Source organism: Carcharodon carcharias, chromosome 5 (assembly GCF_017639515.1).
Source record: "Carcharodon carcharias isolate sCarCar2 chromosome 5, sCarCar2.pri, whole genome shotgun sequence".
NCBI classification, from domain to species: Eukaryota; Metazoa; Chordata; class Chondrichthyes; order Lamniformes; family Lamnidae; genus Carcharodon; species Carcharodon carcharias.
In genome coordinates, this window is record NC_054471.1 from 139,243,894 (window position 1) to 139,269,686 (window position 25,793).

General features: G+C 43.0%; 1 protein-coding gene across 1 annotated transcript in view; it reads right to left on the reverse strand.

The window, feature by feature from the left end:
• Positions 1 to 11,992: 11,992 nt before the first annotated feature.
• Positions 11,993 to 25,793, reverse strand: part of LOC121278263 (amine sulfotransferase-like) — a 30,339-nt gene continuing 16,538 nt past the window's right edge. Inside the window, exons 5-6 of the mRNA XM_041188506.1 lie at positions 21,070 to 21,241; positions 11,993 to 12,108 (exon numbers count right to left, since the gene is read on the reverse strand). Of these exons, the coding sequence (XP_041044440.1) occupies positions 11,993 to 12,108; positions 21,070 to 21,241 (288 nt within the window). The remainder of the gene's footprint in view (positions 12,109 to 21,069; positions 21,242 to 25,793) is intronic.

Here is a 25,793-nt window from a genome sequence, read left to right on the forward strand (position 1 = left end):
GTAGATAAATAGTGCTGTTGCCTGGAAACAGGGCACCAGATAGGCATTTTCCTTCCACAGACATACACCCAGAACTAAAGAAATAGCAGTTTTAAGTTCAGTTGAAGCCAGGACCCCAGAGAGACTGGACACTGGGAGATGGAACTGCAGATTTCCAAAAAAAAGCAAAAAGGTCCCAAGTGAAGAAAAAACCCAAAAATCCGGGAGAATGGAAGAGGGGATAGTCCAAAGGAGACCTTGTTGTCAAAGGAATGACAGAACATGGGAAAAGTTCCTGTTAAGTGAAATTAAGATTGAAGGGCAGATAGAAAGGCTCCAAGCTTCAGATTTAAAGTGATAACAGCTTGCAAGAAGCAAGACAGTTCAAAGAGACAACTGAAGGTCTCTAATTCTTTGCTATGGGCATGTGAAGCAGTGGTATACTGTTAAGGTGAGGGAGAGTGCATGGAAGACAGCTTGAAATAATGTGGTCACCCAGGGAAGAGGAACATCAAAAGGGGAGTTCAAAACCCTGGAGGTGAACCCTTGTGGATGGTGTCTAAGAGAAAACATCAGTTTGGGAGAAGATTCCAAAGGGAAGTCTTGGAGAGTGGAGTTTGGAAACCCTCGTATGAAGGCTGGAATTCAGTGAGACTGGTTGGCTCACAGTGTGACAAACGTTGGTGGGGGAGGGTGGGTGGTGTTGGGGGGTGGGGAGTTGAGGACACATCCATAGCACCTGGTTGAGGTGGCATCTGTCATTTGAGGTCAGAGTGTGGTGTGTCTGACCACACGGTGCCATAGGTTTACATGGACTAGGTACTTACTGTGTACGTTAAAGTATAAGATAGCTTTTGTGACTTATATTATCCTTACAAATCCGTTCATAACTGTAAAGGTATAGTTCTGGGTGAAGAGGTATTGTAACATAGTTCATATTTTCTTGTTGAATTAATGCTTTATTCTTTTGTAAAAGGTTCATCATCTGACTCCTGTGGCTCTGTTCATTGGCTACTCTTCACGTATTTAAACAAACAAATAAAAGTTAGGTTCTATCAGGCTGGGTTCCACCCTGGGATCAGATTTATCCAGGGGTAATCTCAGCTGGAGATTGTAACATGTAGGGGCTCATCTGGGATTTTGAAGCACAGAGAGTGGGTAATTGGATGCGGAATTATAATTGATCTGGGACTTGTAAATCCTTGACATTGGTGTGATTTGTGAATCCTTTTAACAAGTACATAGAGGTAAAAAGCTCCTGGACATTGGAATTGGAGTTGCTGTGAGGTATTATACAGGTTGGAATTTGAAATGGTGTTGGAGGTTGCTAAGGCTTTTTTACAAATGGAAAATATATAACTCTGACTGGTTTACATAAATTAACAAAGAGTAAGTTGATGGAATTAATGGATAAGTTGGAGTTAGAATTACCCGAAAGGGCGAGAAAAACAGACGCAGTTGAGATAATAGCACAGCATTTAAACTGGAAGTAATACTTGAGTGTTCGAATTCTCCAATGGGCGGGTTTTTGGAATATGCTCAAATTCAGTTGCAAATGAAAAAGATTGAATTGGAGGAAAAGTAAAGAGAAAGGGCATTCCAAAGGGAACAGGTAGAAAGGCAGGAGAGAGAAAGAAAATAGGAAATAGTTAGAAATAGTGAGGATAGAAAAGGAGGAAAAAGAAAAAGAGAAAGACAGAGAATTCCAGCATAAAAGGCTGGCAGTTAAAAAAGAGACACCACTAGGGGAGGAAGGACTTATTTATAGATCAGGACCCAGTGAGGAGATGTTTGAGGAAAGGAATGTAGATAAGGCAGCTAGGCAGATGAAGTGGAAAAAGAAATCTGAACATTACTTTTACAGTCTAAGTAGAGCTCATGAGGTTTATGCTTCACTTTCAGAAGAGGTATCGATGGATTATGATGCAGTAAAAAAGGTTATTCAGAGTGCATATGAGTTAGTCCCTGAGGAATATAGGTAGAAATTTTGTAATATAAGGAAACAGCCTGGGTAGACCTATAGTGAGTTTGAAATGGTAAAGCAAAGTAATTTTGACCATTGGATGAGGGCATTAAAGGTAGAGACAACGTTTGAAGCTGTTAGGGAAATAATTCTCTTGGAAGAACTTAAAGATTCACTTCCTCTTGTAGTTAGACCCCATGTTGAAGACTAGAAGGTTAAAACAGTTGGACAGGTAGCAGGGATGACCGACGATTATGAACTGGTCCATATATCTAAACTTTTTTTCTGTCATCCCCATAAACCCGAGAAGGATAGAAGATGGGAAGGTGAAAGGAAGGCAAGTAGTTCCACCCTGGGATCAGATTTATTCAGGGGTAATCTCAGCTGAAGATTGTAACATGCATGAATCAGGAACCAGAGCAGGAATCTAAGTGTTGATTTATTGCATATTCTGAGTATTTGCATATTCCGTACCAGGGTGATTAAAGCTGTACTTTGCCACTTAACATTGACAGTTGCATGGAAACCAGTTCAACTCTCAAACCACTTAACTTATTCTGCCTTATTTTTGAAGAAAAAGAAACTCACAAAGCAACTGCAGAAGTAGCACAATGAGAGCAGTGTGGTGCCCCATAAACCTCAGAGCACTGCTCACAACAGAATTGTGCCAGAGCTTCTTCATTTTTTGGAATAATCCATTTTTCCAATTTTCACCAGCTTCGTCCACCTATGCAACCCTATATTATCACCTTTATCTTGTTATCACATTTAACAAGTAAGAAAATGTGGCATTTTGGAGTTTACGAGATAAAATGTCTTTGCTTGCCTTTTATTTATCAACCTCTTGCAGTGCATAAGGGGACAGTTTGCTATAGCATTGATGCAGGGAATCAGAGGAAAATTAGAATCCCATAAGGGAGTTGTATGAACCTTGAACCAAGATTAGACAGCTTAAATTTGAATGGCTTTGTAGGGCTTTCCCTTTTCCCCCAGAGACCCTTTCCACATGCAAGTTTGTGACCCCAGACCCCAAGTGTATGGTTTGAACAGAATGACCAGCGAGACAAGTTTCTTCTGATAATTCATAATTGCTTTACTGAATCACCCACAACCCCACAGTACAAAACCCCAAAATTTAAAACAACCCGTTCCCAGTACCCGACACAAAGTCATCACGACTGGGGCTTAAACTTACAAAATGCTAATTCCACACAAGTTCCCAATGATTCGGTTTAAATTTACAAAAACACAGGCAAAACACCACATTTTGTCCTGAAACCTTACGAGAAAGACACTCAGACCAATATTACTAAGAAATAGCTGAAACAAGTTATAAGGTACCAGTAAAAAACACTAAGTTTTCTCCCCAAACCTTCACAAAACCCTCAGACCAATATCACTAAGATTTGGCTGAAACTTCCAATCCCGAACATGGCTGGTTTGTCTAGTGTTGACTGTCGGCCTGAGTCAAGATGACCAGCCCTGACCTCTTTCCAACTGCAACCCAAAACCTTCAGGCCAATATCGCCATGATATGGCTGAAAACACTTACAATGCTCAAAGGGCTGGTCTGTTCAGTGTAGACTGTAAGCCTGAGTCAGGGTGAGCAGCACTGACCCTCCTTCCAACTGATACTCAGATCTGCTCTTCTTTTGTAATAATTTAACTCAGACATGTCAAAATATATTTCTTGTTGTTCGAATGTCCATTTAGTTGATTCCACGCAAAGCCCAGACAGATGTCATCAGCTCCTGCTAGTTGAAACAATACAGGGTTTTTCCATGGAAGGTGTATCCAGATGAATATTATCAGTTCTCATTATATAAGCAATTCTCCTGCTGTTTGAGGTAGCACAGTAACAGCACCTGGCTCCAAAGTTAATGAGGGTTTGAATGGCCTTATTCCAGTACTATTGCCTGTGGTGCAGACCTTAGCTGCATAATTCCTTGAGTGTATTCTATTGATGAAATGTCCAATGTCCCATTGTATTGGGTACTCAGACTTCTTGATTGCATTTGTTTTATGGCAGGTAATGGTATTTCCCTGGTACCATTGTTCCCTGATAGCAGTCAGTCAATGTCCAAACCCTTTTGATGAGTCACTGTTTTTTTTACTAAATGCCCGAAGTAACCCCTTGCTGCCCAGTCCTGTACCGCTGACTGCAACTCATCTTTATGTAATTTATAGTCTCAGTCATGAGGTCAAAACATATCCGTGGGTTTGAAATCATGTTCTATAAATTTCCCAGTTGAAGGGGATTCCAATCCTACAGCTGCAAGTACAATAGGTCCCTTTACTGAAAAACAGTGAAATCTGGGTGTGGTGTACACAGACATCACCAGCAAATGGGACACAATGACATCATGTCATTACAATTGCACATAGCCCACGTTTGCATCAAATGCAGCCAATCTGAAAATGCTGAAGACACTCAGCAGGCCAGTCAGCGTCAGTGGAGATTACAGACAAGTTGATGCTTTAGATATGGACCCTTTATCGGAACTGGAAAATATTACAGATGAGCAGAAGAAGGGGTAGTTGAGAAAACTCAACCACACACTGGACACAGAAATGGAATGACCTGTAAGGTATTTAATTAGAGAATAGGGGACGGTTGAATGTCGGTTAATAAGAATAAAAGAATTAAAAGACACATGACACACATTGCCTTTGGATCTTAACTGCTAGTGGGTTTCTGGTGGGGAATAGTGCTGGAGAATTAATTTGAAGTTCATTTGCAGTAACCTGAGACCCAGCTGATTTTAACAGTAGGGCCTCATTTGAATCCATCTGCCACTTTCCAGCCATTCTGTATATTCAAGGAGGACCTGCATGGCTTCAGGTGGCCACTCATACTGTAAGATTGCAAATTAGGAAATGAAGGATAATTAAACCTCTAACTCCATTCCTGCCAGCAGGACCTAAATGTTGTACAGGAAAGAATTTAATTGCCTTACCAGAAGTGTCAAGGTATAATAATAAATAAAAACAGAAGCTGGAAAAACTCAGCAGGTCTGGCAGCATCTGTAGAGAGAGGAACAGGCCACGACTTTGTCTTGTGTCCATGACATTTTGTCAATCTCCCCTGAGCTTCCATCTGTCCCTGATCTTCGATTTTGTTCCACCTGCTCCACCCCCTCTTAAATGGTATAAAATCCATCACATTTTTACTTATCATTAGCTCTGAAGAAGTCCTATGGACTCAAATCGTTAATTCTGTTTCTCTCTCCACTGATGCTGCCAGACCTGCTGAGTTTTTCCAGCATTTTCTGCTTTTATTTCAGATTTCCAGCATCCACAGTATTTTGCTTTTACCTGTCAAGGTATAACATCTCTACACATCTCTCTAACTTTCTGTACAGATCTGCAACACCATAATTCAGCTCCAGTATGAGCAATCCTTCCCTGTCACAACTCCTAGGCCTTTCCTTCAAGCACACCAGAATACTTCGCTATATCCTCTCCCAATTGCACTCACAGGGTTGGAAGTTGGAATGTGGTGCACCCATTTATCAGGTGTGCAATGTACACCATACAGACTGATTTAGCAGTGGGATGACTTTCACTGAAGAGCCATGGTCCAACTTGGGCTGCTTGATTGGACAAGTGCCAGGACTGCGCTTCTCAGGTTTTCTATGCAGACTAGGAAGTGGCTGTCAGTAAAAATGTAAGTCACCATTTAGTTTTCTTCACTTTAATGTGGAACCAACTGGAGCACTCCAGCTTTTCCCAGCTCTATAGTCCTCCTGACCAGCTGCTGCAAGCTTTGATCGACCCTAGCTGGGACTTTAACTGAGGGTGACTGCTGGCAAGGAAGCTGGTCTGAAATGGGATGTCCCAACAAGTGTTGAAATGAAACAGGCATGGTAGTTTGTCCCAAATATGTAGTTGTGGCACAATTTCTCATGACTCTCTGGGAAGTATTTTCCCCTGGTCGGAGGGGGGGAAGTTTAGGAGCAGGTGCGCCTCTGATCGGCGTCCCTGATTGGGAACACGCTGCCATTTTACATGGGCGAGCCAATTAAGGCCCGCCCATCCTGACGTCCGCCAGGAAGCGCTATGTGCCTTCTGTGTGGGCGGGGGGATTCCCTCAGCTGAGAGCGCGCTCTTTTGTACATGTGCACGAAAGAGCGCACTCATCTCCCTGAGGCTAACTGCTGCCTCAGGGAGATCGGCGCCAAATTTAAAAATGGTGAAGGGGCAAAAATAAAATTTCCCTGACATGTCCCCTCATGTGACACTGTCACATGAGATGGGACATGTCCATCACTTTAAAGCAAACATTTATTAAAATTTTTAAAACCCTCATGAAACCTCATCCTGCCCGTGGATGAGGTTTCATGCTTTTTCTGAAGCCCGTCAGGGCTCCCAGCCTGCCCGCCAACCTTAAGGTTGAATGGGCAGATCCATTAATTACTTGAATTAGTTTTTAAGTGGCCTCAATAGGCCGTTGACAGGTCGGCAGGCGGCTGATTCAGCAGCGCTCCCACCGAACTGAAAATTGAAATGATGCGGGTGACATCGGGAGTTCCGTCCGGCATCATCTCGCATTGGTGAGTGGGACCGCCTCCCAAACGCCAATCTAAAGACCCTGGCCTCTGTCTATGTGTGTGGGATTGTCCCATACTTCTATCTACTTCTCTAAATATGGCCTGATAGAATTACCAGAGCACACATTCAACACCTGCTATGTCCTCTGGGACATACATGCTGCTTGTTCATGCACGCTATGCTAAGTTGCCATTCTTGCCGCAAGAAAGGCTGACACACAATGGAGTGGAAAATATAAGAACAGGAGGTGGTCTTGGTTCACTGCAAACCAATGGAGGATGTGGACATTAATATCATTGGCTGAGGGAGGTCATGCACAGTTGGGTGTTGGCATTTGCTCTTCCTTTTCCCTTTCTACAAACACACTCTCTCAGTCAATGTACTGCAGCTTATCCTTGCTACAACCTGCTAACACTCTTCGGTCTCCCTTTTCACTAATTTCTTCAGATGACACCTGCCTTCAAGACACAAAGGCTAAGAGACAAAACCCTCCCAAAGGTGCATCATCATTTACACGAACACAAACTGGACACTTGTGTTACAATATCTCCTGTGGCACCATGGAAGGAACCAGAAGCAAAGAAGCTTACGGCTGCAGCTGCCTTAACTGCGACAGATAATGAGGGCTTGCTGTGAGAGGTGGTTTCAAGTCTTGTTGCAGGAGGCAATGTACTCTGTAAGAGCCCACCTAGAGAAATGCAGCCTCCTTATACATTGCTACTCAGAAATACAGGCATATTGGCCTGATCCCATAAACTCTATTGGGAGACTAAGGATCACTTCAGGTACCCTGCTTCTACTTGCTCTCCTTTTAGCTGCAGCTGTTATACTCCCTACTTCTTTCTCATTCTCCAGCCCATGTGGAATTACTAGAATGATCCCAATGGAGACAAAAGTGCTAACAGGCCCTTAAGATTTCAGAATCTTTTCCAAATGCAGGCACTTTAAAATACAGTATTTCAAGTTGCCACAATGTTATAGAGCCAAATAGCTTCAAAATATTCTAGCATTTTATCCAAGAGTAAATGAGAATCTGCTGGAATTGGCTACTTTGTGACTGCTACTGCCTGGGATCTTTTGGATAAGTTAAGGAACTGGTGATTCACAATATAGGCAGAGACAAAAAAAAAATAACATTGGGGATCTTATCAACACCATTTAATCCTGATTATGTCTGCTGGGAACTCAGATCCCCTAAATCAAGATCAAATTGAGAATGGATGGACAATCAGTAATAAGTCAATTGATTAATTGTCTCTGTGTGGTATTGGCTCACTTTTAAGCATTAAAATGAATTAGCAAGTTGAAAATCACTCCCTGAACCTCTTGGCCATTAAAGATTCTCTCAGAGCTCTATTGCTTTTTACTTTCTAAACATTTTTTGAAACCTCTATTGAGACCAAAGAATCTTCATGGGCAGAATTTTTGGGTCGATGAGTGGGTTCAGGGCCTGCTCGCTGACACATAACATGATGTGCTGTGACGTTGGGCATGTGTCCCGACATCATCGCGCGTCATTTAGATTTTCAGTTTGTCGGGCGCGCAGCCAAGTTAGGAGTGCTCAGCGCTTCTGGGCGAATGTCATGCTGGGTGGGCCTTAACTGGCCCATCCATGTAAAATGGCATCATGGACCCGATCGGGGGTACCGTTCAGGTTTGCGCCTGCTCCCGCCCAACCACCACCCCCCCCCCCGCCAACGAGGGGAAAATTCTCCCCCATATAATTTGTACAGGTGGAGGATTGTGAACCATGGTGGCCTGTGGAGAGACCATCTTGTACTTGTAGAGAGATAAATCTTTGCATTTATTTATGAAGTACATAGTAATGACAACAAGGTAGCTGATGCACCTAATCATGGTTTATGCTATTATAACTCATGGTGCGAAACCTACATCAAATTGCTTTTGTTCTATAAAATGGAATGAAATTGAAACATTGACAGCAGTGTCTTGACATGTAAATAGCCTCGTTTATTTATATGCTCAGAAGAAAAACATACGGATGTATCCAAACAATTAGAAGCTATCCAAGGTTATTTTATATGATGACAGTTACAGCCTTAAATATTGTTGACATGTCACATATATTGCATGTCAGGTACTTATGCAGGTTTTTGGTTTAATGCTTTAAAGATAGAGCTAGATGTAAAATGGACCATAAAATAAATGGATTATCATGCAAGCATTCATTTTTTAAATTCATTCACGGGATGTGGGCTTTGCTGGATGGACCAGCATTTACTGCCCGTTCCTAGTTGCCCTTGAGAAGGCAGTTGGTGATCTGCCTTCTTGAACCCCTGCAGTCCATGTGGTGTAAGTACTCCCACTGTGCTGTTAGGAAGGGAGTTCCAGGACTTTGACCCAGCAGCAGTGAAGGGACAGTGATATATTTCCAAGTCAGGGTTGTGAGTGATTTGGAGAGGAACTTCCAGGTGATGGTGTTCCCATCTATCTGCTGTCCTTGTCCTTCTATGTAGTAGTGGTCATAGGTTTGGAAGATGCTGTCTAAGGAGCCTTGGTGAATTCCTGCAGCGCACCTTGTAGATGGTACACATTGCTGTTACTGTGTGTCGGTGGTAGAGGGAGTGAATGTTCGTGAATGTGGTGTCAATCAAGCGGACTGCTTTGTCCTGGCAACTCTCCTGATCTTGATCGCTAACATTAAAAGAAATATCTGCATTTATATAGTGCCTTTCATGATCTGAGAACATCTTAAACAATTTACATTTCAAAAGTACTTCATAGTTGCAATGTAGGAAATGTGGAAATCACTTTGCACAGCAAGGTCCCGTAAACAGCAAAGCGATAATGAGCAGATTATCTGTTCTAATGATATTGGTTGAGAGCTAACTATTGGCCAAGACACTGGGAGAACTTCACTGCTTTTTGAATAGTGCCGTAGGAATTTTTATGTCTATCTGAGAGGGAAAATAGAACCTCGGTTTAACATTTTACCACTGGCAGCACCATCAGTGCAGCACTACTCTTAGTATTGTATTGAAATCTTAGCCTTGATTTTGTGCTGAAGTTGCTGGAATGGAATTTGAAACTTCTTAATCAGAGCCCAGTGTTACTGCTGAGCCATGTTGAAAGTCCAACCATTCACAGCTTGAAAGTTATGCACCATTTTGCTGCTGAAGTCTTGGCCCCTATCTTCAGTTTTTATTCAATTATTACATGTTTTATTTTTAAAAAATTAATTTCTATTTTCATTTCCAGTATTCCTCAGGCAATGTTGTAGGCTATTGTTACTGGACCTCTTTTTGATCCAATATGCTTATTTTTCTATCTATTTATTAAGTTTTAACTTGTGCTATATGACAACATTTGATGTTTCTGCAGAGATTTCCTAATTGGGAGTGTCAGTCGTGCTGGCTCTAATCAAACAAATAGGGTTTGGAAAATGGGCGAGTAAGCCTTAGGTCTGTTTATCATTCACAGTAGAAGGAAAGCTATTTTCTGCCTTGGGCTCATATCATATTTGCTCTATGATAATTGTAAAAAAAAAAATCAGGACATTTAAATGGTGGCATAGCTGCTGAAAATGACTTGATGTTGCGCATGGAACCTGCTGGGAAAACCCAGTACAACAGGTGCTGCAATATTGACTTCCTCCCTTACTCCATTTAAATGACAACTTCGAGTAGAGATGGGTTGGGGTGGTGGGTGACAAGGCTCAGGAAACTGGCTGATTTCCCTGCTGACCCTGGAGTGGTGTTCCAGCCTGAAGCAGTGCTGGGTGGTCTGCTGAAGGATGAGGGTGCAGTAGCAACAATTGCTTCCTCTTCTCTGGCCCTAACCACTAACATTTCTTGGGCCTCAGTTCAGTCCCAAATACTTTGTTGCCTCAGGTGCCAGGATAAGGGAAAGACTGGCTTTTTTCCCCCCCAGTCATTGCAGCCAAGTTAGGAGGAAAATATTTAGGAAAGAAAAGGCCTGAATCCCTGAAAAAGAATTTAAAGATATTAGAAGGCACACTTGTAAGCAGTATCTCAAGGATGGCCATCTCAACCATGAGCTGAATGATAGGAAGGGAGTTTAATAAATCGCTAAAGGTGTGGATTTAGGTCTATTTTTATGGAAAGTTAGCACCAGATCTGGTGAAGATGGGATCCCACTTGGAAATGCTAGGTGCTTATTCTCTTCTGAGAGTTAGAGTAGTTTTACTGAGGCAGAGATGGGATCCTATTAGAAGGCAAATGATCACCTCAGGGAGTCAGGAACTTTTCAGAATGCTTTGTTCCCCCCTTATTTGTCCAGTGTTTGTGTTTTTTCCTTATCTTTACCAGTAGCTCATTGTTTAGTCAAGTTGCCCCAGCTATCAGAAGTGTAGAACAGGCTCGATGGACAATATGTTTTTCTTTCCTTGTCTGTCTAGTTCACAGATTTGTACCATGAGCTGTTTTCAAACAAGGAGGAAGCTAATGAACTGGCAAAACAGATAATTGGTGAAGTGAAGAATCATTTAAATGAGAAAGGACTAGGAGACAGGAAAGTGTAGAGAATGTAGAAGTAAGTAAACATGAAAATATGAATAAAAAGCACCAAAAATGATAGCAGGCAGAAAGAAGAGGGGAAGAGAAAAAAAGCCAACCCTTAATAGGGAAAAAAGCAGTTTAAGAAATGGAGTTAATAGCTTTAACAAAATGATTAAGGGAAAAGGATGTCTTTAACCCAAGGGACAAAAAGATAGCAGGTAACACTCAGTATGGGAAATAAACATGGGTGGGTAAGGTGGAAATGGGGGCACATTAGAAAAAAATGCCATTCTGATCAGAAAAATGGCTGCAAAATAAAATCTCAATTTTTTTTTAGTTTTTAAGATGCACAGAAAAGAATAGTGGCGATATTGGTGAGTGGTGAGTGAGTGAGTACAGACTCTAGACGTGTGTACACAAAGTGTTAGAGATCAAGGATAGATAAAGGCTTTCTGTAGTACCAGTGGCTGTACCACAGATCCTTGCATTCAGAGAGAGAAACATGTGGATTGATAGCATTCTAGACTGAAGGAGGCTATTCTGCCCATCACGCCTGTGCTAGCTCTTTGAAAAAGCCATCCAATTATTCCCATTCCGCTATTCTCTCTATAGCTCAATATTTTTCCCTCGTGTAAGACGAGGAAGATGGGCAAGTAAAAATATTACCAGCTCCTTGAATGGGAATGATGGAACAGATGGAAAAATAGGAATGGAATTTCTAAACTGTATACTTCATCCTCAAAAAACAGGTTCATATGCTGAGAAAGGAAGATGTTGGTAGATCCAGTTATGAAAAACAAATCAGGCCGATGAGTTAAACATAGGATACAAAAACAAGGTCACCAGATTAGAACAGGGCAGATTTTTGAAAAGATGAGTGAGCCAGCTGAGCAGAAAGAAATTAGAATACAAAACTGTAGATCAACAATGTGTAAAATGATTGCAAAATTTAAAGCATCATTGTTTATGGTTAAAGTTCAGATACATATTCTCCATGTATAATAATCTATTGATTTCTTAGTTATTTGCAATCCCAAATGAATTTCAAAGGAATGTCCTGCATTCTTTCTTGGAACACTTGGTCAAACTTTTCTGATTGAGCCACAGTGAAAAGATTTTTCCAGTCTCCAATTATGCCTGTAAAAGGAAAAAGAAGATTCACTTTTGGAATTATTAAATGAAATGAGCAGAATAAATAGAAACAACAAACCAAATGCACTTTGGCATTTTACACACTTTTCAGCATTGTGCACAATCATGGGCATAACAATGATATCTCCCAAAAGGCTACTGAGTTTCTAATTTGGGTCTGTCTGGTGCATTTTCATGCCGCAGAATCTGACAGTATTTCTACACCAACAATTTGTGGAACACGGCCAATCTGACTGGTTTGTTTTTTCACTTGAGTACTTATTGTACAGCTGGAAGAGGGCAGATGTGAATGGCAAACATGCTCTGGCTCTGAGCTCAAAACTCTTTCCTGCCATTAGCATGTTTCACATTTGGGTCAGCAATCACTGATACTGCATCTCCCTGCTCTGCAGAGGCTCTTCCAAAAGGCACCCACTGAATCCTTCCTCTTTCAGAGTGTGGATACCATGAACTGCAGTGGTCTCATTTAATAATGTCGCTAGATCAGATACCATCTGAATAAAATCTCCAAGACAGAACCCCTCATTGTGCAGCCTAATGAATTTCATCCTCACTTGCTCCTAGTTTTGGCCACAGGTTAAGCATTAAAAGGGCTTGATTTCCCTTCACATACCCACCTCAAATTAAGCAAGATATCAGGGCAAAATTTTCCATCTGACCTCTTAAGCCAACTAAGCATAAGAATAGAAGTAGCAAGGTATGGTGCAGGTTCCCGACAAATTGATCCTATAATCTCGGTCAACCCAAGGGAATGTGAGAATGGTGGTTGTTCCTGGACTTGTTAGGAAGCTCCCTAGGTAACTGGATGAGGGGACCAGGGAATGGCTCTACTAGTGGTCTCTTACTTCTGGGACCAGAAACTTAAGACCAGCCCAAATCCTTCTGCGCAAACAATTCCAAAGCTCCAGAGTGCTCTCCTCCATTAGGAGCTTCCTTGCCTTTAGTGCTGCAGTGGATCTCTTGCTGCAGCATTTCCCTCCTTTGTAGGGGTAGACTCTCCATTTGAGAATGCAAAGACATTTCACAGAATTTTTAAAGATAATGGACCAAGTGACAAATAAAAAAGAGATAAAAGCAGGAGGATTGGTGTATTAACTGCCTGGTCAAAAAAGGGCTTTTAAGAAACTTTAACAGTTTAACTGAGGACAGTGCATAAATGTAGCACTGCTTCAAAGAAAAACAGCCTTTCCTCTAATGGAATCAGGAGTTCAGTGCTAAATACATAGGAAGTTAGGACCCAAATTCCAAGGGCCTCATGCTGAGACAGTTCCCTAGTGAAATTAGCTCTTGTAATTCCAACTTTTCTTAAACGTTGACCACCCTTAGCATTGTGTACTGAATAAGTGCCCAAATAGAACATTTAAAAAGGTATGGATGAAGAAACTAAATTGGATAATTCAAATGAAAAAGACCTTCCAGCCCATTTGATCTTATCCTCCCAATATACCAATTCTAACATCTTCATATTATAACTTTAATGACCATCAGGACTTTTTAATTCAAAGAATATTACTTCTTTCCTTCAGCATTGTAACGTACATACCAATTAGGAGCAGGAGTAGGCCATTTCGTTCCTCAAGACTGCTCTACCATTCAATAAGATTTTGGCTGATCTGAATGTAACCTCAACTTCACATTCTTGCCTACCCCGAAAAGCCTTTCACCCCCTTCACAGAATCACACAGTGCAGAAGAGACCCTTCAGCTCATCGAGTCTACACCGACTTGTGAAAAACACCTGACCTGCCTACCTAATCCCATTTGACAGCACTTGGCCCATAACCTTGAATGTTATGACATGGCAAGTGCTCATCCAGGCACTTTTTAAAGGATGTGAGGCAACCCACCTCCACCACCCTCCCAGGAACAGTGCATTCCAGACTGTCACAACCCACTGGGTAAAAAGATCTTTCCTCACACCCCCCCTAAACCTCCTGCCCCTCACCTTAAACTTATGTCCCCTTGTGATTGACCCTTCAAGTAAGGGGAATAGTTGCTCCCTATCCACCCTGTCCATGCCCCTTATAATCTTGTACACCTCGATCAGGTCGCCCCTCAGTCTTCTCTGCTCCAATGAAAACAACCCAAGTCTATTCAACCTCTCTTCATAACTTAAATGTTTCATCCCAGGCAACATCCTGGTGAATCTCCTCTGCACCCCCTCCAGTGCAATCACATCCTTCCTATAATATGGCGACCAGAACTGTACACAGTACTCCAGTTGTGGCCTCACCAAGGTTCTATACAACTCCCTACTTTTGTAATGTATGCCTCAATTGATAAAGCCAAGTGTCCCATATGCCTTTTTCACCACCCCACTGACATGCCCCTCTGCCTTCAGAGATCTATGGACACACCTGCCAAGGTCCCTTTGTTCCTCAGAAGTTCCTAGTGTCATGCCATTCATTGAATACTTGCTTGTCAAATTACTCCTTTCAAAGTGTATCACCTCACACTTTTCAGGATTAAATTCCATCTGCCAATTATCTGCCCATTTGACCAACCCGTCTCTATCTTCCTGTAGCCCAAGACACTCAACCTCATTGTTAACCACCTGGCAAATTTTTGTGTCATCCGCAAACTTACTAATCCTATCCTCAAATAGCCATCTATGTCATTTATATAAATAATAAATAATAGGGGACCCAGTACAGATCCCTGTGGTATGCCACTGGACACTGGCTTCCAGTCACTAAAGCATCCTTCCGTCATCACCCTCTGCCTCCTACAACTCAGTCAATTTTGAATCCACCTTATCAAATTACCCTATATCCCATTTGCATTTGCCTTGTTTATAAGTCTCCCATGTGGGACCTTGTCAAAGGCTTTGCTGAAATCCATTTAAACTCGATCAACTGCATTACCTTCATCTACACACCTGGGCACCTCCTCAAAAAATTCAATCAAATTTGTTAGGCATGACCTCCCTCTGACAAAGCCATGCTTATCAAACCTTGCCTCCCCAAGTGGAGATAGATTCTGTCGTTCAGAATTTTCTCTAATAGTTTCCCTACCACTGACGTGGACTCACTGGCCTGTAGTTCCCTGGCTTATCTCTACAACCCTTCTTGAATAGCGGAACCACATTAGCTGTTCTCCAGTCCTCTTGCACCTCCTCCGTGGCCAGAAAGGAATTAAAGATTTGGGTCAGAGCCGCTGCAATCTCCTCCCTTGCCTTCCTCAGCAGTTTGAGAAACAAATCATCCGGCCCTGGAGATTTGTCCACTTTTAAGCCTGCCTATAACTCCAATACCTTTTCACTCCCAATATCAATTTGCCCAGAAACCTTGCAGTGTCTCTCCCCGAGTTCGATACCTTCATCCTCATTCTCTTGGATGAAGACAGATGTGAAGTATTCATTCAACACTGTAGCGATGTCATCTGGCTCCACCCATAGATTGCCCCCTTGGTCCCTTATGGGCCCCACTCTCTCCCTGGTTATCCTCTTCCCATTGATATACTTATAGAATATCTTGGAATATTCCCTACTTTTATGAGCCAGTGCTTTGTCATATCCCCTCTTTGCTCTCTTAATTGCTTTCTTAAGCTCCACCCTGCACTTTCTGTACTCCACTAATGCCTCCACTGATTTGCATCCCTTGTACCTGCCTCTCTTTTCCTTCTCATCATAACCTGAATATCTCTGGTCATCCATGGTTCTCTGGGCTTTTTATTCCTTCCTATCACCCTAGAGGGAACATGTTGAGCCTGTACCCTCCCCATTTCCTTTTTGAATGCCCCCCACTGCTCTTCCGTATTGTTCTCAAGTAGCTGTTCCCAGTCTACCTTGGCCAGATCCTGCCTTTTTTTTACTAAAATCCATTCTCCCCCAATCCAAAATATTTTTTTGCAACTTGTCTATTTCTTTGTCCATAACAAACTTAAATTGTACCATGTTGTGATCGCTATCACTAAAATGCTCCCCCAGCACCACCTCAGCCACCTGTCCAGCTTCATTCCCTAGAATTAAGTCCAGCACTGCGCCGTCCCTTGTTTGACCCTCTACATATTGACCTAAAAAGTTCTGTACACATTTCAAGGAATCCACTCCATCCAAGCCCTTAACACTATGTCTATCCCAATTAATGTTGGGAAAGTTGAAATCACCTAATATAATTACCCTATTGTTATTGTTTTGACACACCTCTGCAAATTGTGCACATAATTGTTCCTCAATCTCCCGCTGACTATCTGGGGGTCTATAATAAACACCTAACACTGTGGCTGCCCCTTTTTTATTCCTAAGCTCTACCCACAAAGTTTCATTCAATGCCCCCTCCAAGATATCATCTCTCCTTATTGCAGTAACTGACTCCTTAACTAATAATGCAATGCCTCCTCCTCTTTTACCCCCTCCCCTCTCTCACCTGAAGATTCTATATCCTGGAATGTTGAGCTGCCAATCCTGCCCCTCCCTCAGCCAGGTCTCAGTGATGGCTACTATATCACAATTCCACGTGTCAATCGTTACCCTTGACTCATCTGTTTTACGTGTAATACTCCTGGTATTAAAGTAGAGGCCATCCAGCCTTGCCTTACTCCCTTGAAACTTACTGCAGCTGTACTCTCTCTGACTTGATTATTTTACTGTATTATGATGTGTCCCTATTCTGCAAACATTCTTTATCCCCTCCCCCTGCTGAATTAGTTTAAACTCCTCCCAACAGCACTAGCAAACCTGCCCGCAAGGATGTTAGTCCCGCTCTGGTTCAGATATAGACCGTCCCGTTTGCACAGGACCCACCTTCCCCTGAAATGGTCCCAGTGATCCAGGAATGTAAAACTCTCCCTTCTGCACCAACTCTTAAGCCACGTATTCATCAGCACTATTCTCCTATTTCTGAGCTCGCTAGCATGTGGCACTGGGAGTAATCCAGAGATTACAACCCGGGAGGTCTTGCTTTTTATTCTACTACCTAACTCCCTGAATTCTTGATGCAAGACCTCATCCCTCTTTCTATCTATGTCATTGGTACCAACATGTACCATGACCTCTGCCTTATCACACTCCCCCTTCAGGCTGCCCTGCAGCCGTTCAGTGACATCGCGGACTCTGGCACCAGGGAGGTAACACACCATCCTGGAGTGAAGGTGATGGCCACAGTAGCGCCTATTTGTTCCCCTGACTATAGAATCCCCTATTACTATTGCTCTTCCTCGCTTCCTCCCCTCCTATACAGACATGCTGCTTGTGGTGCCAGAAGCTTGGCTCTGTCTGCACTCCTTGGAGGAACCAGCACCCTTATCAGCCTCCAAAGTGGAATACCAATTTATGAGTGGGACCTCAGGGGATTCCTGAACAACTTGCCTGTTTCTGTTGGACTTTGGTGGTCACCCATTCCCTTCCTTCCTCAAGTCCCTTCAGTTGTGGTGTGACCACCTCTCTGAACATGCTATCCACGATGCTCTCAGACTCATGGATGCTCCACAGTGGCCCCAGCCGCCATTCCAACTCTGAAACCCAAACTTCCAGGAGCTGCAGCTGGACACACTTCCTGCACATATGCTGCTCCCGGGCACTTTAAATGTCCCCGGCTTCCCACATGGAGCATGAGGAGCACACCACGGTTTTGAGCTCTCCTGCCATGACTTATCCCTTTAAATTAAACCTTTTAAATCAATTACTCTAGGGCCCTTCTTTCCTGATCTTTGTTACTACAGAAAAAAAACTATAAACCACAAAAAGACCTTAAACTATATACGATTAAAGTAGTAAACACTTACCCGACCTGACCTACTACTTACCAGTCATTCCTTTCCCTTGCAGTCCCTACTGCTGCAGCAGGGCAAGACTACTCGCTGAAGACTTCAGAAGTTGGATAGCAAAGAAAAAAATGCAAAGAGCACCTCTTCCCCTATGCACTGAATTCCCACTCTGCACCAAATGGCCAATACCCACACTCACTCTGCCTGTATCTCACTCACGATGAGCTCTCTCCCCTGTTGTGTGCAAGCAGACTGTAGTGTGCTTCTACATAGTCCCTTTCTTAAATAGAGCTGAGGTGACTCACACTAGCTAAGCTTCAAATAGTAATTAACACCTATTCAGGCCCTAATCAGGCATCAGGTGAATGACAGTTAACTGTCACACAGTCAGCTGAGTCAACTACCTTACCAACCTTTTAACTAGACTACTGAACTTACAAAAAGTAAAGAGAAATTCAATTCCCACTGCGCACCAAAATTGCCAATACCCATGCTCACTCTGGCTATATCTCACTCAGGATGAGCTCTCTCCTGTTTATGTGCTTATCAAGAACCTACCTTTGCCTTTAAAATATTCAAAGGCTCAGCCACCTTTTGAGAAAGAGAATTCCAGAGTTTCACAGCCCCGCAAAAGAAAGAGAGAGAAAAATCCTCATCTGTCTTAAATGGGCGACCCATTATTTTTTAACAGTGACCTCTAGTTCTAGATTCTCCCACAAGAGGGAACATCCTTTCCACCTCCACCCTGGCAAGTCTCTCCGGGTCTTATGTTTCAATAAAGCTACCTTTTATTCTTTACTCCAGCTGATACAAACCTAGTTGATCAGCCTTTCCTTATAAGACCACCTGCCCATTCCAGGTATTAATCCAGTAAATCTCTTGGAACTGCTTTCTGCTGCATTTATATCATCCCTTAAATGAGGCCAATACTGTGCACAGTACACCAGATGTGGTCTTAACAATGCCCTGTATAACCGAAGCATAAACTCCCTACTCTTGTATTCAATTCCCCTCGCAATAAACATTCTATTAGCTTTACTAATTACTTGCCGCACCTGCATACTAACCTATTATTAGTCATGCATTGGGACAAACAGATCCCTCTGCATCTCCAAACTCTGTAATCTCTCACCATTTAGATAATATGGCTCTATTTGACGTGTCAAAATGGACAACCTCACATTTTCCCACATTATACTCCATTTGCCAGAACTTTGCCCACTCACTTAAGCTATCTATATCCTTTTTGTAGCCTCCATATGGCTTCTTCACAACTTACTTTCCTAACTTTGTGTCAGCAAATTTAGCAACCACACCAATTGGCCCCTTCATCTAAATCATTATATAAAAATTTGTAAAAAGCTGATGCTCCAGTAATCCACGGCACAGCACTCGTCACAGCCTGCCAACCAGAAAATGACTCATTTATGCCTGTTTTCTGTTTGCTACCCAATCCTCTTTCCATGCCAATGTTACCCCTAGACTATGAGATTTTATTTTCCACAATAAATAGTTGATGAGGCAGCTTATAAAATGCCTTTGAAAATCTATGTACAGTACATCCACTGGTGCCCCTTTATCCACAGCACTTGTTACTGCTTCAAAGAACTCCAGTAAATTGGTTAAACAGGATTTCCCTCTCACAAAAGCATGTTGATTTTGCTCAATTACCTTATCCAAGTGCCCTGTTATAACATCTTTAATAATAGCTTCTAACATTTTCTCTATGACAGATGTTAAGCTAACTGGCCTGCAGTTACTTGCCTTTGGTCTCCCTCCCTTTTTGAATAATAGAGTTAGTTCAGCTATTTTCCAATCTAACGGAACCTTCCCGAATCTAGTGAATTCTGGAAAATTAAAACCATCAGTTATCTCACTAGCCACTTCTTTCAAGACCCTATGATGAAAACCATCAGGACCCAGGGACTTAGCAAATTGTTGGAACTGTGTGTTGGCAAGTACCATTTCACTGGTGACTGTAATTTTGAGTTCCTCCCTCCTAATTCCTGATTTAGCACTATTTCTGGGATGTTACTTATAGCCTCGATAGTGAAGACCAATGCAAGTTCAAGTCATCTGCCCTGCCATCTCCTTATTTTCCATTATAAACTCCCCAGACTCATTTTCTATAGGACTAATGCTCAGTTTGTTAACTTTTATTATTTAAAAATCTATAGAAATATAAAGATAGTAAGAGTTTCAAGCTAGCTTTCTCTCATTCTATTTTTTCCCTCAATCTTTTAGTCATTCTTTGCTGTTTTTTATATTCTGTCCAATCTTGCCACCCATCTTTGCACAATTATATGCTTTTTCTTCAAGTTTTATACTGTCTTTATCTTTTTTCAGTTAACCACAGATGGTGGATCCTCCCATTGGAATTTTTCCCTTATCGTTGGGATGTATCTATTGTGTATTCTGAAATATCCCTTTAAATGTCTGCCACTGCATCTCTATTGATCTAAACCTTAACCTAAATTGTCAGTTCACTTCAGCTAGCTCTGCTTTCATGCCTTCATTTAAGTTTAAAATACCAGTCTTAGACCCAGTCTTCTCTCCCTCAAACTGAATGCAAAATTTAATCATTTTATGATCACTGCTACCTAGGGGTACTTCACTATGAAGTCATTACCTAATCCTATCTTGTTGCACAATACCAAGTCTAGTATAGCCTATTCACTGGTTGGCTCCAGAACGTGCTGATCTAAGAAATTATCCTGAAAACATTCTATGAATTAGTCATCTATGCTTCCTCTGCCCATCTGTTTGCTCCAGCCTATATGTAGATTAAAATCCCCTATGATAATCAGTGTACTTTTCTGATGGGTTGCCACTACTTCTTCATTGATACCCTGTCCTACCATGTGATTACTGTTAGGGGGCCTGATGAAGTGACTTATTGCCTTCATCATGCCTCATCTCTACCCAAACTGCTTCTATATCCTGGTTTCCTGAACTTAGGTCATCCCTCTCAATTGTGGTAATGTCATTTTTAATAGAGAGCTGCCCCTCAAACTTTTTCTAGCTTCCTATCCTTCCTAAATTCACATACCTTTCAATATTCAGTCCCAATCTATGCCATCCTGCTGCCATGTTTCTATAATGGCTAACAGATCATACTTACGTATCTCTATTTGCACTGTCAGTCTAGACTATCTGCTCAAGCACTCAACCCTCTAATCCAGTAATGAGTGCTAATTAAATTACCAATTAATGTATTTATTTCAACATTTAGAATTATTACCTTTTCTAAGAAAGGCCCCACTTAGGTTTTTGTTTTCAACATTTTCATAGTTCGCCAATGGATTCATCTTCATATTTTTGAAGGTGCTTTGTTTCACAACGGTGTCAAGTTTTTCATCATCCAACTTTTTCCCAAGAAAGTCACATAGTTTTTGTACTGATGTTCTTAAATCCTGTAGCATATAAATGTGGTCAATTCATTACTAAGCCTTGGCAGCTCAAAGGTAAGGATAACACCAGTTTTCATGATGGTACATGATGGTAACGCCAATATTGTGCAAACACACTTTGAGAAATTCATCACAATTTAGCCCATGAGCTAAATCACAAAATATATTTACTTAAACTCCAAAAATATAACCTGGACAAAGTGGGTCTAAAAGGAACAAGTAGCACCTGGTCCAAAGGTGAATTTGCTTCCAGAGCAGGGATCTAAATATTGGGCCCCAAGTTTAAAAAACCACACCCCAATGATCTGGAAAAACTTTGACTCTTATGCTAAAGCAAGTTCTCCTGACCTTTTATAGGTGGAGGCTTGTGAAATCCTACGATGCATCCAAGAGTTCATGGATGCCCTTTTTACTAAGGCATTCACCTTTGTCAACTTCAACAGATAGCAGGCAAGTCAGGAAGCAAGAAGGCTTTTAAATCTCCCTGGCAACAATCAGTTCAGTCAGTACCTGAACTGCAAAGGCTTCCACTCTCTCAATGTTCATTTGTTCTGCGACCATAACAAATGGTTCATGCAGGTGCGTGCACGCAAGATATGAGGCGGGGATACTTCCAGAGTACATCCTCGGGTCCCAGATCCCTGAGATCTTCCAGGGAACAGATGGAATGCAGTGTTGGGTCCTCATGGACAAGGGCTATCCACAAAGGACATGACTGATGCTACCAATGCCTCAGGCTCATGGTGAGAGAGAGAGACAGAAGGTACAATGAAGCTCATGCCAAAACCTAGAGTTTGGTTGAGCACACCATTGGAATCCTGAAAATGAGGTTCCGGTGCCTGGACAGATCTGCTGGAGCAACCCAGTACACTTTCCAGAGGATGTCACACATTACAGGGGCTTCCTGCATACTATACATCATCCAGTTCTGATGGGGAGAGGACCTGGATGATGACGAGATGCAAGAGTTGCACCTCTCCTCCAATGAGGGTGAAGATGATGAAGCCATTGAACCAACCAGATGAGGTAGGCATACTTGAGGCCCACATTGCTTCAAGATTCCAGGAGGATGATGAGATGCAATGAGTAGAATCCTGATACTGCTACACACGGTTGTTTGTGATGACTTTGGTGGATGTCCTATGGAAGGCCAAGACCTGGAGGGCCTGGCCTAATTTGGGGTCCTGCTGTGTGGCAGTGCCATCTTCCTTGGCCTACAAAGCTGGAGTCAGATAAAGATTGGATTCAGATGGGCTGGACACTCCTGGAGTCACCTGGGTGGATGGCCCTGGGGTGTGCACCTGCTGATCCTCCTCCCTATGGTTGCCCAATGGCCCCTGGCTGACTCCTTGAGAGGAAGGGAAAGCTGGACTGAGCTTGAGATACCCAGCTCCCCTTGTGGTGATACTGATGAGTGCCAGGAAGTGCCTCAGTGATGGAGTGCAGCTCCTGCAGCAGTGTAGAACTGATGTCCTGGACCAAGGTCTCCATGGCAGCTGCCATCCTGCCAGTGTTGACCTCTGCACATTAGCGTGCTGGCGTTCATCTCAGATGGACTCCTTCATCATGCCTTGCAGTCTGAGGAATGCAGCAGACATTCCTTCCCAATGTTCCCAAGCTTGCCTTTTCAGCTCCAGCAACTGTGACATGACCGAGTCCAGAGGCTCATCATCTGACTTGGACTCAGATTTCTGGCCTCCAGCAGTCCTCCAAGTGCAAGACACCTGGAAAGTCTCTGCCACTGCCTGCTGTGGATCAGATGGTGTGATGTGCTCACTAGATTGTGACCCCGTGGCTACTTTAGAACTAGGTCCCACTGAAGTGCATTTCTGCACTGGTGAAGGGTGTGCCTGAGTCATGATGGGTCTTCAACTAGGGTGTCAGATTCCTCTTCCAAGGTGTTTTTGAGGCTGGAGTCAAGGACCTGGCTGGTAGACCCCCTCAGCTGCTTCCCATGTGTGCCTACAAAAGCAAGGGGAGATAATTATGTATGGCAGGAGACCTCACTCTGTATCGTCGTCTGAGGATGATGCACTCCTGGATCCTCACTGTCCAGCATAGGAATGGTCAACATCATTGCTGGCCAGCTAGATTTCTCTACTTTCAAAGAATGAGGGGGCCTTGATGTCAGGCATTCCTTCACCATTCTGCAACCTCTCCCTTTTGTTGTGTGCCAGCTTGTCCTTTATGAATACAGATGCAGAGAGTAAGCAGGACAATGCTGCCTGCCAGGCAAGAAGGATGCCTGACATGTGGGTGGTGAGTTGGGCCATGGACAGGATGAGGGCACTATCTGCGGGGCAGATGAAGGTGAGAGAGATTGGTGGTATCTCTTGAACTGGATGTGTGATGGGTTTGTGAGTGTGAGAGGTGAGAGCTGAGTGTGATGAAAAGAGTGACTTACCCTGGCAGAGCAGAGGAGATCATTCATCCTCTTTCAGCACAGGGTAGCTGTCCTCTTTGAGGGAGATGATGCTGACCACTGCTTCTCAGGCTGGGTTTGTCACTTTGGATAAGATCCTTTGCCCAGAGTGGGGAGAGATGACATCGTGGCAGGCCTCCACTACAGCCAGTAGACGCTCAAGGGAATTGTTGCTAAATTTGGGGGCAGCATGTTTCCTCCCTTTGCCAGCCATCAGTTCCCAGCAGCCTCCTATCCCTTGAAGAGTGCAAGCTCTGTGCAGGGGCGGCCTTTAAAACGGTACCTGGTTTACTAAAGTCTTGATTTCACGGCAGGGCATGGGAATCAGAGGCTGCCCTGCCAGCGATATGATGAAAAACCTGTGCCTCTCAATTTTTTTGAAACAAAGTGGCACATGATATGGTGGAAAAAGCTGCCATTGCCATTGGCAGGCCACACACCAATTTCCCTGCCCGATATCGGGCTTTGCCGATTTCTGGGATGATCCGCACCCGTAGTCTAAGTACCTTGGTAACCATACACCAGACACATCAAATCACTCGCACTTCTCCCCAACTCTCCCCTACTCTCCAACCAACACCCTCCTGACCCGACTAGCCTCAAACTTCTGACTACAACTCCTGACCTCACCACCCTACCTCCTCACCCACTTACCTTCTCTCTATGGCTTTCCAAAGAAACTTTTGGACATTTCAACAGCTAATGCTGTAAAATAAAAGGAGAGTGATTTCGGTTGGATCTTCCATTGGAAGATTGCCCAAAAACATTGGAAGAAGACATGGGTGTCATTTTTCATCTGATCAGGGCCAGAAATGCTCTTTCCGACCCTGAACGTAAGATTCAGGCCAACTTTGCTAAAGTAGAGCGGAGTAATTTGGTACTACCACCATGGGAGCAGCCCAAGTTAGATGGTAGTGCAAGCATGTGTGGTGTTAAGGTAACTATAAGTACGATACTGCAATGTAATCCAGTCAATATTTTGCCAAATGTGAAGGATCTGTTCCCAATGTCATCAGGAGGCCAGATTTTTTTCAGGTCTGAAATATCTATCTGCAACTTGAGTTAGATGAGTCCAAGCATAATATTTCAGTTTCATAGGCTGCTGTTTAGTGTTTCTTCAGTCCCTGGAAATGAGACAAATTTTGCAAGGAATTCAGGGAGTAGTATGCTATTTGGATGACACTTATTTAGTCTGACATGGGCTGAATCTTACCTATGTCAGGAGGGCTGGGTGGGAGCGGGCGGGGGTGGGGGTGGAGCTGATGGCCGCCCACGATCGGTTGTGCGCTGCCATTTTACATGGGCAGGCCAATTAAGGCCCGTCCAACGTAATACAAGTTCCGTAGCATTCAGCGCTACCTGTGCCGGCGGGGGAGGAGGGAGAGTCGGGGCCTGCGCTCTTTTGGGCATGCACAGCAGTCTCCAAGGCACGGAGCTGCCTCAGGGAGATTAAGTTCATAATAAAACTTTTGAATAAGGGAAGTAAAAAATTATTTAAACATGTCCCATCATGTGACAGTGTTACATGAGCAAGGACATGTTTGTGAATTTTGCACAATTTAATTACTTATTTCATAAAACCTTCAGGAAATTTCATCCTGCCCGTCGATGAGGTTTCTTGAAAAACGCGAAGGCTGCTTGGGCTCTTTATCCGGTTAACTACTTCAGCATGGTTAACCACTTTAATTGCTTTTCTAACGGTCTTAATAGGTCGTTGACAAACCGAACACAATATCAAAATGATGCGCAATGATGTCGGGACACACGCCCGACGTCATCTCGCGTCATTTTACATGTCGGCCTGTCAGGCCCGCCCCTGCACACTGACGGCAATATTCTGGTCCATGGGGTCTGCCTGTTTGGAGCTGAAATAAGATGCTCCAATGTTAGGAAAAGCATGGAGTTCAGGGGAAGGCACACATGTGAAAGCTTTCAAAACTCTGTAGTGTATTTGGGTCACAGGGTAGACAAAGATGGGTTACATCTTACCAAAAGCAAGGCTCAAATGATAAGAAGTGCACTATTCAGTACTAGAGCTTAGATCTTTTTGGGCTTAGTGGATCACTACAGTATATTCATACCAGATTTGGCAACTGGAGAATGGATGAGTCACAGCACTGGACAAAAAAAAAG